Consider the following 15,821-nt stretch of genomic DNA (forward strand, 5'->3'; position numbering starts at 1 on the left):
ACTGAGTACCCTCAGGCCTCCTTGTCTCTGGGCAGCTCTGGCGGAAGGGGGGAGGAAAGCAGCCCCTCAGGGTATGTCGTGGGGAGTCGAGTCTTCCTTCCTTGTCCCAGAAGGCAGGAGATGCCGGGAAATGCCTCTGTTGTCACTGTCCTGAAGGGTCCCTCTCCCTTGCCCCCCCGGGTTGGGAGCCCGGGCTTCCCCGCCAGCCGGTTAAAACATCTCCCTGCTGGTCTTTTGCAGTCAGAGCCAGCAGCCCATTCTTTTGCTTCTTCTGAAGCAGATGACCAGGAAGTGTCGGAAGAGAATTTTGAGGAGCGGAAGTACCCGGGGGAAGTCACCCCTGACCAACTTTAAGCTGAAGTTTCTCTCCAAGGACATAAAGAAAGAGCTGCTCACGTAAGTCCCCGGCTGGGCCGGCACAACTCCTGGGAGACCGTCTGTCGTCTGGGGAAGAACAGGCCCTGGTCCCAACCAGTGATGACCAGGCCTGCTCGGTCCAGGCCCTTCCCCTGTCCTGTCCCGACCTCCCTGAGCCAGGCAGCCCACCACAGGTGACGGGGGTGTCATCTCTGCACTGCGTGGGGCCTTAACACAATCCTCTAAAGGTGATTCAGAGAAGGAAGAGCCCCGGGCCCAGCCCCACAGATCAGGACAGCACACAGGACCAGAGCTGAGGGAGAGCAGAGAGCTCTGGAGGACCGCCCCGGGCGACCAGAGGCCGGGCCCCTTCCCTGAGGCCGCGGCCGGTGCTTTCTGCCCTGGCTCAGCGCCTGCCGCGTACCTGTCCCGCCCTTGAGACTCGGCCTCGGCCCCTGGGCAGCCCAGCGGGGCCCCGAGGCTGCCCCCCCTCGGCTCGTTCCCCCTCTCCCAGCTCGTCCCCTCCGGGCTCATCCCCCCCTGGGCTCGTCCCCCCTGGGCTTGTCCCCTCTGGGCTCGTCCCCCCCTGGGCTCGTCCCCCCTGGGCTCTTTCCCCCCTACCCCCCAGCTCATCCCCTCCGGGCTCGTCCCCTCTGGGCTCGTCCCCCCTGGGCTCATTCCCCCCTGGGCTCGTCCCCTCCTACCCCCGACTCATCCCCCCTGGGCTCGTCCCCCCTGGGCTCGTTCCCTCCTACCCCCAGCTCATCCCCTTCAGGCTCGTCCCCCCCTCGGCTCGTTTCCCCCCCCCCCCAGCTCGTCCCCTCTGGGCTCATCCCCCCTGGGCTTGTCCCCTCTGGGCTCGTCCCCCCTGGGCTCTTTCCCCCCCCCCACCCCCAGCTCATCTCCTCCGGGCTCGTCCCCTCCAGGCTCATCCCCCCTGGGCTCGTCCCCCCTGGGCTCGTTCCCCTCCTACCCCCGGCTCATCCCCTTCAGGCTCATCCCCCCTGGGCTCGTCCCCCCTGGGCTCGTCCCCCCTGGGCTCATCCCCTCCGGGCTCGTCCCCCCTGGGCTCGTTCCCCCCTGGGCTCGTTCCCCCTGGGCTTGTCCCCCTCCGGGCTCATCCCCCCTGGGCTCGTCCCCCCCTGGGCTCATTCCCCCTGGGCTCGTCCCCCCCTGGGCTCATCCCCCCTGGGCTCATCCCCCATGGGCTCGTCCCCCCTGGGCTCATTCCCCCTGGGCTCGTCCCCCCTGGGCTCGTCCCCTCTGGGCTCGTCCTCTCAGGTCGAGACCAAGGACACACTCTGCTGCTAGACAGGGGTCACATGCTGTTGGTTGCCAGTGTCAGCACTGGTGACCTTCTGGTCAGCACCCCCCTTGCCACCCCCCCTGTCCTGGACTGTGGGAGGCAATGCAGCCAGCTGTGCCACGGGAGACCCAGCCCCCCACACTGCTCATTCCCGGGGCCTCTCTCTCCGCCCTGAATCCCACGAGTCTCCTCGCAGCGTGACTTGCCCTCCCTGGGCCGGCGCCTCTTCCTCAGGGGAGGCCTTTGCTGCTTCAGGGGCGGGAGAAGGGAGGAGCTCCCTGCCTGCGTGTTTCATAGGCACACACGTGTGCACATACGTGAGGACATGTGCCTCAGAGGCATCCTGACTCCGTATCCGACTTTAAGCCGGCTGCGTTTTTCCTCCTTGAGTTAAGTCATGTGGGAGAAACCTCCGGTCGGAAAGGCAAGGGCTGTGCTCCCGGGACCGGGTGCGGGAGCTGCCGGGCGAGCCAGGCACGGGCGCCAGGTGCCCCTCTTGGAGCGGGCCCGGCCCGGGGCAGGCCGGCAGGGGTGCACTGCTCTCCTCTGACTCTCTTTTTCCTTTGTCCAGCTGTCCCCACCCCCGGCTGTGACGGCAGTGGCCACATCACCGGGAACTATGCCTCCCACCGCAGGTTCGTCCCTGCCCGGGGCTGCCCGGCCTGGGTGCTTCGCGGTGGGTCTTCCTCCTCTCCTCTCCGCTCCCCCTCTCTGGCTTACCCCGATATCCCGTCTCTTCTCTTTCAGCCTCTCTGGTTGCCCTCTTGCTGACAAGAGCCTCAGAAACCTCATGGCTGCCCACTCTGCTGACCTCAAGTATGTTTGCGCTCCCCGACCTCCTGTCCAGGGCAGCTTGCTCGCTTCGCTCTCTCCTTCCTCCCGCGAGGCTCCTGCCAAGACCGGCCCCTCCCAGGACCGGCCCGGGCTGGCCCCACCGTCCTGGAAGGGGCAGGGGCAGGGCTTGTGGAGGGGCCGATCCTGCTTGACGGGGCCAGGGCTGCTGTCTGCCCCTCCCCAGGGCCAGGGCTGCTGCAGCTCCTGTGCAGTTGTCGTCCCACCCCGGCCCTTCCTGCAGCCTCCGCAGGGCCGTCTGGGCCTGCTGTCCTCATGCCCTAGAGATTTTGGAAAAGCCCGGAATTGGCCGTGGCTTGGTGGCTGCAGGCTGGGTGGCTGTTGCTGAGTGATCTGGACGCTGGTGGTGACGAGAAAGCTCTTCCCCTCCCCCCTGCTGCGACCCTCCAGCTGCTTCTGCCTTGGCCCTGGGCCCCGACATGCTCTGCTACATGCTAGTCGCACCTTCTCTCTGCCGGCCTGGCCCTTCTGCTTCTGTGCCTCCCTGCCCCAAGCGCGTGGGCACGGCAGGCCCTGCGGCACCAGCTAGCTGCCCGGCAGCCCCGCACGGCCCGGCACAAGCACGCAGAGGTTTCCAGGTGTCACTGTCCTCTCGGGGCTGCAGTCGGGGACTCTGGCTACCTTTGGCTTTCGTGCCTTCAGCTGGGCTGTGTGAGCTCACCTCACAGCCCATGGGACCCTGAGCTGAGGATGCTCGTCCTGGGCACTGGAGGAAGGAGGTCCCACCCTTGTCTCCTCAGGTCCCCCTCTCCAGGGGTGTCCCTCTGTCCTGTGGGCCTCCGTTCTGGGGTCTCTGGACCCAGGCCAAGGCTCCCTGGCTCATTCTGCTCTGGGGCCAGACAGTAGCCAGGCACTGGTGCCTCTAAAACGAAGAAATGAAGTTGCCAAAGTTTCTAGGGATCTGAGCTGGCCCAGGGAAGGACGGAAAGCTCTGGGTCGTCCAGAGTCCCCGTGGCAGCCCTGACTGGGTCTCTGTGTGGAGGCTGCTGCGGCCCCAGCCACCAGGGCTGCCCACGGCCCTCCTGTTCCCACAGAGGAGGCTGGGGCCAGGTTCCCCATCTCAGTCTCTGTCTGGAAGCTGACGGGTTTCACACAAACGTTTTCTGAGGCTGAGGTCGCCAGAGGAGATTCACACATTCACTTATTCATCCGTTCTGCCCCCGCACGTCTGGCCCCAGAAACCCAGAGTAGAGACAGCCCTGCGGCTTCAGAGACTTCTCTCTTCCCCTCTTCCCTTCTCCTGCTCTTGCCATCTTTCCTGTTTCCTTTTTCCTATTTTCTTTTCCGATTTTGCTTTCTTCTGTAACTCTGATTAGTTTCCATGGTTTTCCGATTTGAAGGCCTAAATAATTTAAGAGCGAGAGACGTGGCCGCGTACACTGTGTCCCCAAACGTTGCTGGTGTCCCTTGTGTTGTGCGAGGCAGAGGCTCAGGCGGACGGAGGAAGCTTGGCGTGATCTGGGTCGGGGGGGCACAGCTGTCGGGGACGGTCGGTGCGTTTGGAAGACTGAGAGCCTGTGAAGAGCTTCCGCTCAAAACTTCAGAAATAGCAACAAAAAATCTCCCTTGTGTCAGTGAAAGCCGGTGCCTCGTCAGCCTCAGCAAGGTCTGGGGGGCAGCAGGGGGTCCTGACTCCCACTGAAGCTCTTCTCCACCCCGAGGGGCTTTCCGCTGGGAGGCCGCTTCCCTGCCTCCCGCAGACGAGCGTGGGCTTGGGACGCTGGCGGCCGCTCACCATGTGGCTTGTGTGCGATGCTCCCCACGCCCCCCTCTTGGGCCCGCGTGCACCGAGCACAGGCTGCTGCTGGCCAGCCTTGTGGCAGCAGTGGGCACAGGTGGCCCGGCCAGAGCCAGGGCAGGGGAGGCTCCTCTCGTGGCCTCCTCTCCACCCCGGATGCGGAGACAGTTTTGGATGATGCAGTTTCTGTGTTTTACGTGAACCCCAAGGGTGTTTGCTGTTCCCTTCCTTACGCTCCGTGTGGTCAGGGACGTGGACATGGGGCTGGGAGGACGCGGCTGGCTCAGGCCGCTCGGCTCAACGTGTGCAGGGAGTGGGGGGCAGCGGCCCACCTGCCGGGCGTGGCAGTCCCTGTGCCCCCCCAGCACGGGGCTGGGGCTTGGAGGTGAGACGTGGTGGGCACCGCCGAGGGGTAGGGTGTCCCCAGACACGGTGCTCGGGAGCGGGTGGTGGGAGGCCGCAGTGGCTGCAGGTTGCTGGATCTGACCCTGCGGGTCCACAGGGCTGTGAGGGGCCCCCAGGAGGACACTTGCTCCTCTGACCACATGAACACTGTCCTCGCTTGGGTGCGACTCCTGAGACAAGACATTGAACGGGTCTCAGAGGGGTGTCCCGGACGGCCCCGCCTGCGTGTCAGGTGCCTGCTGACCTCGTGGGAGTCACGTCCACACGCACGCACAGGAGCCATCGGAGCGTCCCTGTACGCCCAGTGCTACTCACAGCCTGGGGCTTTGCTCGCCCCTGCTGAGGCTGGGTGGGTCCGTGGCCCCGACACCCGAGTGGCCCCTGCCCACGGCGCTGGCCCCGAGTGCTGCCAGGCGCTTCCCTGCCACTGAGAAGAGGAACGGCCACCGGAACAGCTGCCGGCTCAGAAGGAGCCGTGGGCTGTCTCCGGTTCCCTGGACTTCGCCTTCTGGAGAGCGGGAACATGTTGGTGACGCGTCCCCAGGCTGGAAGGCATGGTGCCCACAGTGTGACCCCGTAGAGACGGAGGAACGATTTGACAGGGGGGCCCGGGAGGCGTCTGACATGTGGCCCACAGGGTCAAGGATGAGAGAGCCCAAGACGCCCCCGGAGGGCACCCCAGGAAAACCCCGAGGGGCCAGAGAGAAGGTCGCAGGAGGTGGGGCCAGCCCTGCCACAGGACTGCTCCGAGTGCCCGCCACCTTCTCTCCTCCAAGCAAGATGTGCTGCCCCGGAGTCCAGGGCTGTGTGTGCTGGGGAAGGCTGGCCAGGAAGGGCCATGTGCACAGCACAGAGACCGAGGCCCCTGGGGCCCGAGGGCCTCCGCGAAGCGCTCTGTGACAGGCTGTCTGCACAAAGGCATCGACTCTGTCCCAGGTCCCGCGGGGCTGGGAGGCTCACCGGGGCCGGGCGCAGAGCAGCAGCTCCGAAGGGCTGAATCCACCTGCAGCACCGGGTCACCTCCTCCTGCCCTCCAGCACCGTGCCACGGTGGGCAGGTCTGTGCCAACCTGCCCCGAGGTCTGAGGAAGCTGAGAGGCCAGAGAAAGAGGCTGACTCACCCCATGTCTCAGAAAGAAAGAAACTGTCCCGGGCAGCGGAGAGAGGAGCCGGGCTGGGGGGTCTCCGCACCGTTACCCCCCGACCCTGGGCTTCTAGACCACAGGGAAGGAACGGGACAGACAACTGCGGCTGCTGCACGAATCTGCCTCAGGGCAGGGTTTATGGTCAAGGCTGTCCTGATGTCAGGGCAGGGTTTGCGGTGACAGCAGATGAAATAGGAATCTAGAGGCGTTCCCAGAACAGGGGTAATCGGAAGTCGACGTGGCGGATCGGCATCCGGGTGGGGTGGCTTTAGCCCCACAAACACCGGCAGTAACTCACACACCTTCCTTGGTGGGCATCAGGGAGAACATAACTAAAGAACGTCCATGCTTGTAATATTAGAGTGGAATTTTCTTACCACATTATGCGATACATTCATCAAGCATTTTTGGATGTATAAAGTTGGACTTTTGTGTTTCCCGTCCTTACCCTCTGCTGGCACCTACCGCCCTGCCAAAGCCACCGGCTGTGGCCCCTGTGCTCAAGCCGCACAGGCACTGGGCTGGAGCAGCCGGCGCTGTCTGGTGTGTGGCGAGCTCACCCGCCCAGGAAGACGACTGGTCTCAGGTGTTACGTTGGCCTTCCTGAGCTCTCATGTTTGAGATTGTGTTCTGGATGCTTCTAGTCCAGCCTAGACCCTGTAGAAGGTGGAGACGGGAGCCCATCACCCTTTTGGATGCAGGGGGGCCAACAGGCTGGTGCCAACACCCAGGCCCGGTGTCTGGGCGTGAGCCGGGCCCCCGGGCCGCAGTCAGCTGCTCTCCTCTCGGCTCCCCTGGCCACCCTGGGAGGGCTGAGGGCGAAATACCGAAGCCCTGAGACTCCCTGTCGCTGGCAGGAGGCCGGTGGGCAGAGCTTCCGCGACGCTCCTCCAGCCTGGGGCCGGTGGGGTGTGTGCCCTCGAGGACTGAGCCCAGAGGGTCATTTGCCGGGGGTCCCGGGTCTCTGGACTGAGGACAGACGTCCTCGCAGGCCCTGGTCCCAGCTCTCTTTCGTCTGCAGGTGCCCCACGCCCGGCTGTGATGGCTCCGGCCACATCACTGGGAACTACGCTTCTCACCGCAGGTGAGCCTGCCGCCCCTCGGTCCTGGGCGAGGCGGGTGGGAGCGCTTCCTTAGACGAGGTGATGAGGGTCTGAGTGAGACGGGGACGTTGCTGACAGCTGGAGCTCATCCCCACCTCTGCAGTCTGGATCGTTGCTGCTCCCAGAACCTGACAGTTTGCCCCGTGCGGCAAGAGAGAGTCGAGGCTCAGAGCCGGGCACTCGGGAACCCTCTCCCTCCCAGCCACTGCCCTGTGCGAAGGCCCCGCGCTTGCAGACGCTCCTGGGACGTGGGGGCCGATGACCCGCCCTCCCGCCCAACGTGGGGCTCACAGAACTTGGAGGGAGGGGATGAGGTGGGTGGGTGCGGGAGCTGCTGTTCCGGGACTAAGGTGGCCCTTTTTCCTCTTTCAAAACCAGCTTGTCAGGCTGCCCTCGTGCCAAGAAAAGCGGAGTGAAAGTGGCCCCCACCAAGGACGACAAGGAGGACCCCGAGCTGATGAAGTACGTCAGGCCATGCTGGCTTCTTCATTGCTTTGCAGAATTGGGATTTTTCTGTGTTTTATGATTAAAAAACCCTCCTCGATTCCCTTTTCAGTAGTGGCCCTGATCAAGAAACAGACCTGGGCCAACATCCCCTTTTACAGAAGTGCTCGTATCCTGTGCATGGGCACCTGCGGTGCTGGGAGCCGGGTGTCCTGTCGCCCGGCCGCTGGCCCCTCTGGGCTTCTCAGAGCTGGGGCGTTTGAGAGGCAGAGCGCCCTGCTGCTGGGGCCGGGGTCCGGGGGCCGGCTGGGCGTGGCCTCAGGGCCTCTGTAGGACGTTCGCCTGGCAGGGAAGGGCAGGTGCAGAAGTCTAGAAGGAAAGGATGGTTAGAAAGACGTTGGACCTTTGAATCCTGTGTGTCCAACCGTCCCCGCCTGTGTAGAGAGCAGGTAGGGTGAGTGCCCAGGACGATCAAAACTGGGAACTAGACGCTGCCGGAGGAGGAGAGAGGACATCTTCGGCCTTAAGTGACCCAAGTTTCTGAAGCAGAAAGACTCCACTGCCCTTCTCATGGCAGCGAGGGTAGGGGCTGATGTGTGTTCTTGGGGGTCATGGCTGAGCCCTGGCTCTGCAGGACCCTGCTTGGAGGGGGGCTTGCTTCCTGTCGAGCTTGTTCTCCCAGCAGGAGACTTGTCCCCGGCGCCACCCACTCGTGGGTGGGGACAGTGCTGTGCTGCGGGCTCAGTGTGACCCCCTGGCCGGTTTTCCCAGGACTGGGGGTTTCAGAGCTGGCGCTGGCAGAATGGGCAGTGGGTGCCCTGGCGGGTGAGCGGTGGGGGCAGCTTGTCTGGGGCAGGGCCCGGCAGGCCCACAGGAAGCAGGTTTGCCCTGACCGTTTCCTGCTGAGCCCAGAGCGGCTGTGCTCCTCCCTGCAGAGGGGCCGCTTTGCCCCAGACTTGGTCGCTCAGCTGTGCCCAAACATCTGCTTGGCCACAGGGGAGGGGCCTGACGGACTAACATCACTTCCTTCAGAAGGGGACAGCTCCCCCAGCTGTTGGGTGTAACAGGGCTGTAGTTGGTTTCTTTATTTAATTTTTACAATAAAACTGAAATAAGTGCTAAATTAACAATGCAAAATAGGAGGCTGTTTGTGTGACGAATGCTGCATGCTAAGTGCTGGGGTGTGTAGAAAGTATTTCCCCCCCTGAGAAACCAGGAGTTGGTCTGTGATCACATAAATGCAATGCTCTGAGGGATTTAGCAAGCATCCTGCTGGCAGGGACATTATAAGGGAATTGTGCTACATTTGCAAATGATTAAAATCAAGATCAGCATTTTTCAAATTAACTAGGAAAAATGTTTTTCCTCTTTTTAATGTGCTGTCAACTTTGCTTTTAAAAAAACAAGAGTTCTGAAGCCAAGTGGAGATTGTGACTTAGAGACAGTTCAGCGTTTGCAGGATAAAGTTCCCAGCAGCTCCACGGCAAAGGGGGGCCACGCACCTAGCACCTCCATTTTAGAGGCCCCCTGCCGTAAACATTAACTGTATTTATAACTGACGAGCATCTTTAAACAAGTGCGGACTGAAGCAGAAGCTGGATGGACGCACCGGGTCCTGCGGAGGCCTGGGATTCCATCAGCGCGCGAAACCGTGTTTCTGCAGGGGCTGACATCTCCTGCCTGCACCCTTTAAAATTAAGTCACGTCGGCACTTAGTGGTAAATCCCTTTTGCCACAGCTTTATAACTGGTCATAAAACTCTGGTGGGCCGGGCGCGGTGGCTCACGCCTACAATCCTAGCACTCGGGGAGGCCAAGGCGGGAGGATCGCTTGAGGTCAGGAGTTTGAGACCAGCCTGAGCAAGAGGGAGACCCCGTCTTTATAAAAAATAGAAAAAGATTAGCCGGGCGTGGTGGCACATGCCTGTAGTCCCAGCTCCTTGAGAGGCTGAGGCAGGAGGATCACTTGAGCCCAGGAGTTTGAGGTTGCTGTGAGCTGCGATGACATCACCACACTTTAGCTGGGGTGACAGAGCGAGAATCTGTCTCCAAAAAAAAAAAAAAAACAGTCTGTGGAGGTGCCAGCCTGGGAGTTAGGAAGTGAATGCTCCCTCCGCCCCACCCCACCCATTGCCCCTGGAGGGCCCGCCTGCCCCTGGCCACACTAGCATCTGACAAATGAAATGCACCTGTGGTCCCTGTCCCGGCCACACGTGTCACGTCGCCAGTGCATAAGGTTCCTGTGCCCCCCACGTGTGAGGAAACCCCGGCTGACCCAGGAGCATGGAAACCGCACCGACCCAGCGCCCTGCGCCCACCTCAGCGTGGTATCCCCAACGGTGTGAAGTGCCACAGAGGGTGCTGGGCGACAGAAACCATGTCCGCAATACTCTCCATGTCTGCAATTCCAGGGATATCAGCAGTTCCTCCCGAGGAAGGGTCTTAGGGTTTTGCGAGAAAGTAAGTAAAAAATTCAGTTCAGATTCCACCGTGTAGAGTGACGGAAGAGCCACCTCTCCCTTGGCCACTTGCTCCTGGGATGTCACAGCCTCAGCAGGTGCCTCTCCCTGGCCCAGGACCCACCTCAGGCTTGCTGTGCCGGGTCCGGCTGAGGCATCCGGGCTTGAGGGGGCCACACATGGAACAGGGGCCTCCACAGGAGCCCCTGGTGGTGCTCTGGCCCCGGCTCTGGACGGCTGGCTGGGGCGACCTCGGACTGGCCCAGGGCACATCTGTGAGTGTCCCAGAGCCAGTGGGCAGGATGAATAGGAAAGGGACCAGGGAGGAGAGAGGAGGAAGCGGGGCCCCGGCCGCTGTGGCTGGGAAGATGTCTGCAATGACTGCCCCTAAGAGGAGGCCAGAATTGTGGGGGCAGCGAGCCTTGGACTGCCCTCCCCGGGCCCCATCCCACCCTGCAGCACGAGCCTCTGTTCACAGCCTCTGTCCTCCTGAGGGCCACCTGCCCTGGACTTCTCTGTATGCTCTGGGACCTCTCTGTAAATGGGGCAACGGGGTCCCCTCTTGGGGTCCTGGGCTACCAGGGGTTCAGCGCACAGCGACTGTGTGACCGATGGTAGTTTGGACGAGTTTCATTTGCTGGAGAAAGAAGACTGGAATTTGCAGATCGAAGATCCTGTCCTAGGCCAGGTGTGAGCTCCTGGGTGATCTGGTCTCCCAGCCCCAAGGCAGTGGGACAGACACCCAGAGAGGGACCATCGTGTGTGTCTCTGACCCACACTGTGCGGGGCCTTTGTCAGGCCACATCTGTGCTCTTTCCATAAGGGCCTCTGTCTCCCCCCTTCAACACCCAGAGCAAAGGAAAGGAAAACGCCATCCAGGCCAGCCTGGGTAGGACCGATTATGGGATATCCAAGTGGCATAGGGTGCGCTTGTCATCCTCCTGTGATCGACAGCCCCCCCGGGCCTCCCCAGGCCCACGCTCAGTGCGAGGTCCCGGGAGTGTCCTCTGGGTGGTCTTGGCTGACAGCAAGAGTCTACGTTGCTGAAGTGGCACAGAAGTGACCCAGGCAGCAAGGCCTTGGTGTGGGCCCGAGAGCCGCCCCCAGGCACAGGGTCGCGGCTGCTGGAGGGTGGGGAGGGGAGGTGTCTGCTAAGCCCCAGCTGTGCGGCCGTGAGACCCAGTGCATGGCCCTGCGGTCTTCACACCCGGCCTGGAGGCCACATTCTCCCCCAGGGCTTGGGGACTCCGGCTGTCCTCGCCACCGCACTCCGGAGCCCCCTTGGTGTGGGACGCGGATTCTCTCTGTGTCTGTCTCGGGAGGGGCTCCCGGCTTTTCCTCCCAACCCTGGCACCTTGTCCTCACCTCTGGCCTTTCTGTGCCCAGGTGCCCGGTTCCAGGCTGTGTGGGGCTTGGCCACATCAGCGGTAAATACGCCTCTCACAGAAGCGCGTCCGGCTGCCCGCTGGCTGCCCGGAGGCAGAAAGAAGGTTCCCTCAATGGCTCGTCGTTCTCCTGGAAGTCCCTGAAGAACGAGGGGCCAACCTGCCCCACCCCCGGCTGTGATGGCTCTGGCCATGCCAATGGGAGCTTCCTCACCCACCGAAGGTAACTGTCCCCGCACCCTGCCCTGTCTGTGCAGTGAGTAGGAGCCCCGGCTGGGGGCTGGGGCAAGACCCCTGAGGAGGGCCCGACGGGAGCTCAGTGTGACCAGAAGCTTCTCAAGGGAAAAGCGAGGGCCAGTTGTGGTGGCTCACACCTGTAATCCCAGCACTGTGGGAGGCCAAGGTGGGAGGATCGCTTGAGGCCAAGAGTTCAAGACCAGCCTGGGCAACGTAATGAGACCTCGTCTCTACAAAAAAAAAAAAATAAATAAAAAAATTAGCTGGGCGTGGTGGCACATGCCTGTAGTCCCAGCTACTTGGGAGGCAGAAGCAGGAGGATCGCTGGAGCCCAGGCATTCAAGGCTGCAGTGAGCTGTGATCACACCACTGCACCCCAGCCTGGGCAACAGAGCGAGAACTCGTCTCAAGAGAAAAAAAAAGAAAAGGAAAGAAAAGAAGAAAGAAGGAAAGGAAGGAAAGGGAAGAAAGGAAGGAAGGAAAGGAAGGAAAGGAAGGAAGGAAAGGAAGGAAAGGAAGGAAAGGAAGGAAGGAAGGAAAGGAAGGAAAGGAAGGAAGGAAACGAAAGGAAGGAAGGAAGGAAGGAAGGAAGGAAGGAAGGAAGGAAGGAAGGAAAGGAAGGAAGGAAGGAAGGAAGGAAAGGAAGGAAGGAAGGAAGGAAACGAAAGGAAGGAAGGAAGGAAGGAAGGAAGGAAGGAAGGAAGGAAGGAAGGAAGGAAGGAAGGAAGGAAAGGAAGGAAGGAAGGAAGGAAAGGAAGGAAGGAAGGAAGGAAAGGAAGGAAAGGAAGGAAGGAAATGAAGGAAGGAAGGAAGGAAGGAAGGAAGGAAGGAAAGGAAGGAAGAAAGGAAGGAAGGAAAGGAAGGAAGGAAGGAAGGAAAGGAAGGAAGGAAGGAAGGAAAGGAAGGAAAGGAAGGAAGGAAATGAAGGAAGGAAGGAAGGAAAGGAAGGAAGGAAGGAAGGAAAGGAAGGAAGGAAGGAAAGGAAGGAAGGAAGAAAGGAAGAAAAGACAAGCAAGGCCAAGTGGGTAGCTGATGGCGGGAGCCAAAGACGCTGTGTTGGTGCCAGGTGGTGCTGGCCACGTCTCTGCCACGCGCCTCCTCTCCGGCCTCCCTCCACAGCCTCCCCGAGTCCCTCCGGGCCGGGCGTTGAGCTGGACGTGGGGGCCACATGTGAGCAGAGCCTTGTGTCCGGCACTCACGTCCTCTTAACAGCTTCTCAGGAAAAGTTTTTCTCCTTCCTTCCTTCCTTATTTCCTCTACCCCAACCCTAACCCTACAAGATTAATTAACTCATTCAATTAACAAAGCATTCACGCCACTGTGCACCAAGCCCTGGAGATAGAGCAGAGAATGAAAGGACAAGCAGCCCTGGCCCTTGTGGCACGCAGCCTTGGCAGGGTAGGTGGGAGGCAGCCCGTAAGCAGATAAGGAAGTGAGACACCTGCTGTGGCGGGTGGTGGACGGTGCTCTGGGGAAAGAGCGGCAGGGAAGGGGCAAGGAAGGCCTCTCTGGGGAGGAGGCAGGAACTTCTCCGAACGGTCTGGGGGACAAGCCCTCGGTGCAGTGGCTGGAGCCAGGAATGGCCTGGCCTGCCGGACAAGTTTGGAGGAGCTGGGGCTGGGGTGTGCTGCAGCCCGGGAAGGGGGGCAAAAGGAGATGAGGCGGAAATTTCTGAGCCAGGACCTTCTAGGCTGCCAGCTGGTAAGGTCTCAGCTGGCAGTGCGAGTGAGGACCCCGGCGAGGACCGGAGGAGGGGCTGCATCTGGCTTGGGCTGGGGCAGGCGCAGGGGCGCAGGGGCGGCTGCTGGGGCCTGGGTCGGGCAGGTGGAGGACCACTTCCCATGGACGCTGCAACTTGCCTCAATCTACCTTTACTTACGATGTGGATGCAATTGCTGCATTAAGTCAAATCATGCCTGAGAATCCACATATTTTTATGCATTTTTCTGTTTTAATGTCTATATCCAAGGAATCATCTGTGAGTATCATTATAGCCACAACCTGAAGGGTCTCCTGGGGCAGTGTCCACTAGGAGGGCCTCCTCGGGGTCGGGGGGACAGTCAGGGCTGCAAAGCAGCAGCAGGCGAGTCAGGTGGACCTGAGAAACGGAGCAGCGCTCAGAGCAGCAAAGCCCAGCCCCTCCTGCACCAGGCAGGGTCCACCGTGGCCTGCCGGGCCGGGGGAGTCACCTTCCTGGCCCCTGCCTGACCCATGTAGCTTCTTCCACTCCAGGAAGGATAGAGAGGTGACGAGAAGCAGTTTGGCCGTAGGAAGGCCCACAGGGTCATCGGGGTGAGCTGGAACTTGCCTTGTGCTGGCCCATAAAGCATGACCTTGGACTGGCCATGGTGTGTGACCCCACAGTGGCCATTTGTGTGACCCCACAGTGGCCACGGTGTGTGACCCCGCACTGGCCATGGTGTGGGACCCCGCAGTGACCATGTGTATGACCCCACAGTGGCCACAGTATGTGACCCCACAGTGGCCACAGTGTGTGACCCCTCACTGGCCATGGTGTGTGACCCCGCAGTGACCATGTGTATGACCCCACAGTGGCCACAGTATGTGACCCCACAGTGGCCACAGTGTGTGACCCCTCACTGGCCATGGTGTGTGACCCCGCAGTGACCATGTGTATGACCCCACAGTGGCCACGGTGTGTGACCCCTCACTGGCCACAGTGTGTGACCCCGCACTGGTCAATGATGTGTGTGTGACCCCGCAGTGGCCATGGTGTGTGACCCCTCACTGGCCACGGTGTGTGACCCCGCACTGGTCAATGATGTGTGTGTGACCCCGCAGTGGCCATGGTGTGTGACCCCTCACTGGCCACGGTGTGTGACCCTGCACTGGTCAATGATGTGTGTGTGACCCCACAGTGGCCATGGTGTGTGACCCCTCACTGGCCACAGTGTGTGACCCTGCACTGGTCAATGATGTGTGACCTCTGCTTCCAGTTTGTCAGGCTGTCCCAGAGCAACATTTGCTGGAAAGAAGGGAAAACTCTCAGGGGAAGAGGTTCTCAGCCCGAAGTTCAAGACCAGTGACGGTAAGAATGGCCCTCCTGGGTTTCCCTGCTCGTGACTGGGGACCCAGGTGCACGAGAGCCCGGCCCCTCTTCGTACTGGTTGGAAGGGGGTAGGGAGATGAAGCCCCTCCTGGAATGAGTCATGGTGGAGACAGACCCCTTACCCTGAGCTGACGGCTCTCCTGACCTTGGCTCTGAAGCTCCTGATGCCCATGTGTTGGGCCCCTGGGCCTTAGGCTGCCATGCCTGCGCGACCCTGGGCTTTGCTGACCCCTGGGATCAATTCCACTGGCACAAGAAGCCATGTCTGATGAGTTTGTGGAAAGGGTGACTCCTTTCCACTTAGATGAGGAAATTTAGTGTGATCTGGACAAACTTCCATTTTTGTCTTAGCAATTAATACCTCCCAGAGAAACTTAAGCCTTTCCCACCTGCCAAATAGGCAAGGAGGCGAACAGCAAACTCTCATCTCCCAGTGTTCAAGGCAGATTTCCCAGTGTGGAATGAGGGGTGCGAGCCCCAGAGAGAGACGAGCTTGGAAAGCCAGGCAGAAGTCCTCTGCCACACCGGGGGCTTCTGGTTCCATCTGGAGAGCAGGCCTCCCCATGCCACGCTGGCCGGGCCCTGAGGCCAGAGCCAGCACTGGGGTTTCTCTCTGGGGCAGTGCTGGAGAATGACGAGGAGATCAAGCAGCTGAACCAGGAGATCCGAGACCTGAACGAGTCCAACTCGGAGATGGAGGCCGCCATGGTGCAGCTGCAGTCCCAGGTGGGTGGCACTGTCCCCAGCCCCAGGCTCTCTGCCCCCCCAACCCAAATGGCCCTCCTGGGGACAGTGCAGTGTCCATCAGCACCCATCAAAGTTGCTGTCAGGGCTGGGCTGGTGGACACTGTGGCACCTGACACATGGGGACACTGGGTGCGTGCTGGCAGTCCGTGCGTGGTATCTGTGAGGTCACGCTGCAGTGTGGGTGGCCTGCCGGTGCTGGTTGCCCTGCCAGGGCTGGCGGTCGTGTTAGTGTTAGTAATGCATTAGCTTTGCCAGGCTCATTACGATTAGCAGTAGTACCGGTATTAGTTTTTTTTTTTTTTTTTTTTTTTTTTGAGACAGAGTCTCACTTTGTTGCCCGGGCTAGAGTGAGTGCCGTGGCATCAGCCTAGCTCACAGCAACCTCAAACTCCTGGGCTTAAGCGATCCTACTGCCTCAGCCTCCCGAGTAGCTGGGACTACAGGCATGCGCCACCATGCCCGGCTAATTTTTTTTTTTTTTTCTATATATATTTTTAGTTGGCCAGATAATTTATTTCTATTTTCAGTAGAGACGGGGTCTCGCTCAGGCTGGTCTTGAACTCCTGACCTCGAGC

At 60.8% G+C, this 15,821-nt stretch overlaps 1 protein-coding gene across 1 annotated transcript in view; it reads left to right on the forward strand.

The window, feature by feature from the left end:
• MYT1 (myelin transcription factor 1) overlaps nt 1-15,821 on the forward strand; it is a 39,585-nt gene that overhangs the window by 21,183 nt on the left and 2,581 nt on the right. Inside the window, 9 exon segments of the mRNA XM_045528116.1 lie at nt 241-339; nt 341-407; nt 2,235-2,298; nt 2,411-2,479; nt 6,824-6,886; nt 7,284-7,367; nt 11,194-11,415; nt 14,387-14,478; nt 15,122-15,225. Coding sequence (XP_045384072.1) covers nt 241-339; nt 341-407; nt 2,235-2,298; nt 2,411-2,479; nt 6,824-6,886; nt 7,284-7,367; nt 11,194-11,415; nt 14,387-14,478; nt 15,122-15,225 — 864 coding nt within the window.

Source organism: Lemur catta, chromosome 17 (genome assembly GCF_020740605.2).
Source record: "Lemur catta isolate mLemCat1 chromosome 17, mLemCat1.pri, whole genome shotgun sequence".
Classification (NCBI taxonomy): domain Eukaryota; kingdom Metazoa; phylum Chordata; class Mammalia; order Primates; family Lemuridae; genus Lemur; species Lemur catta.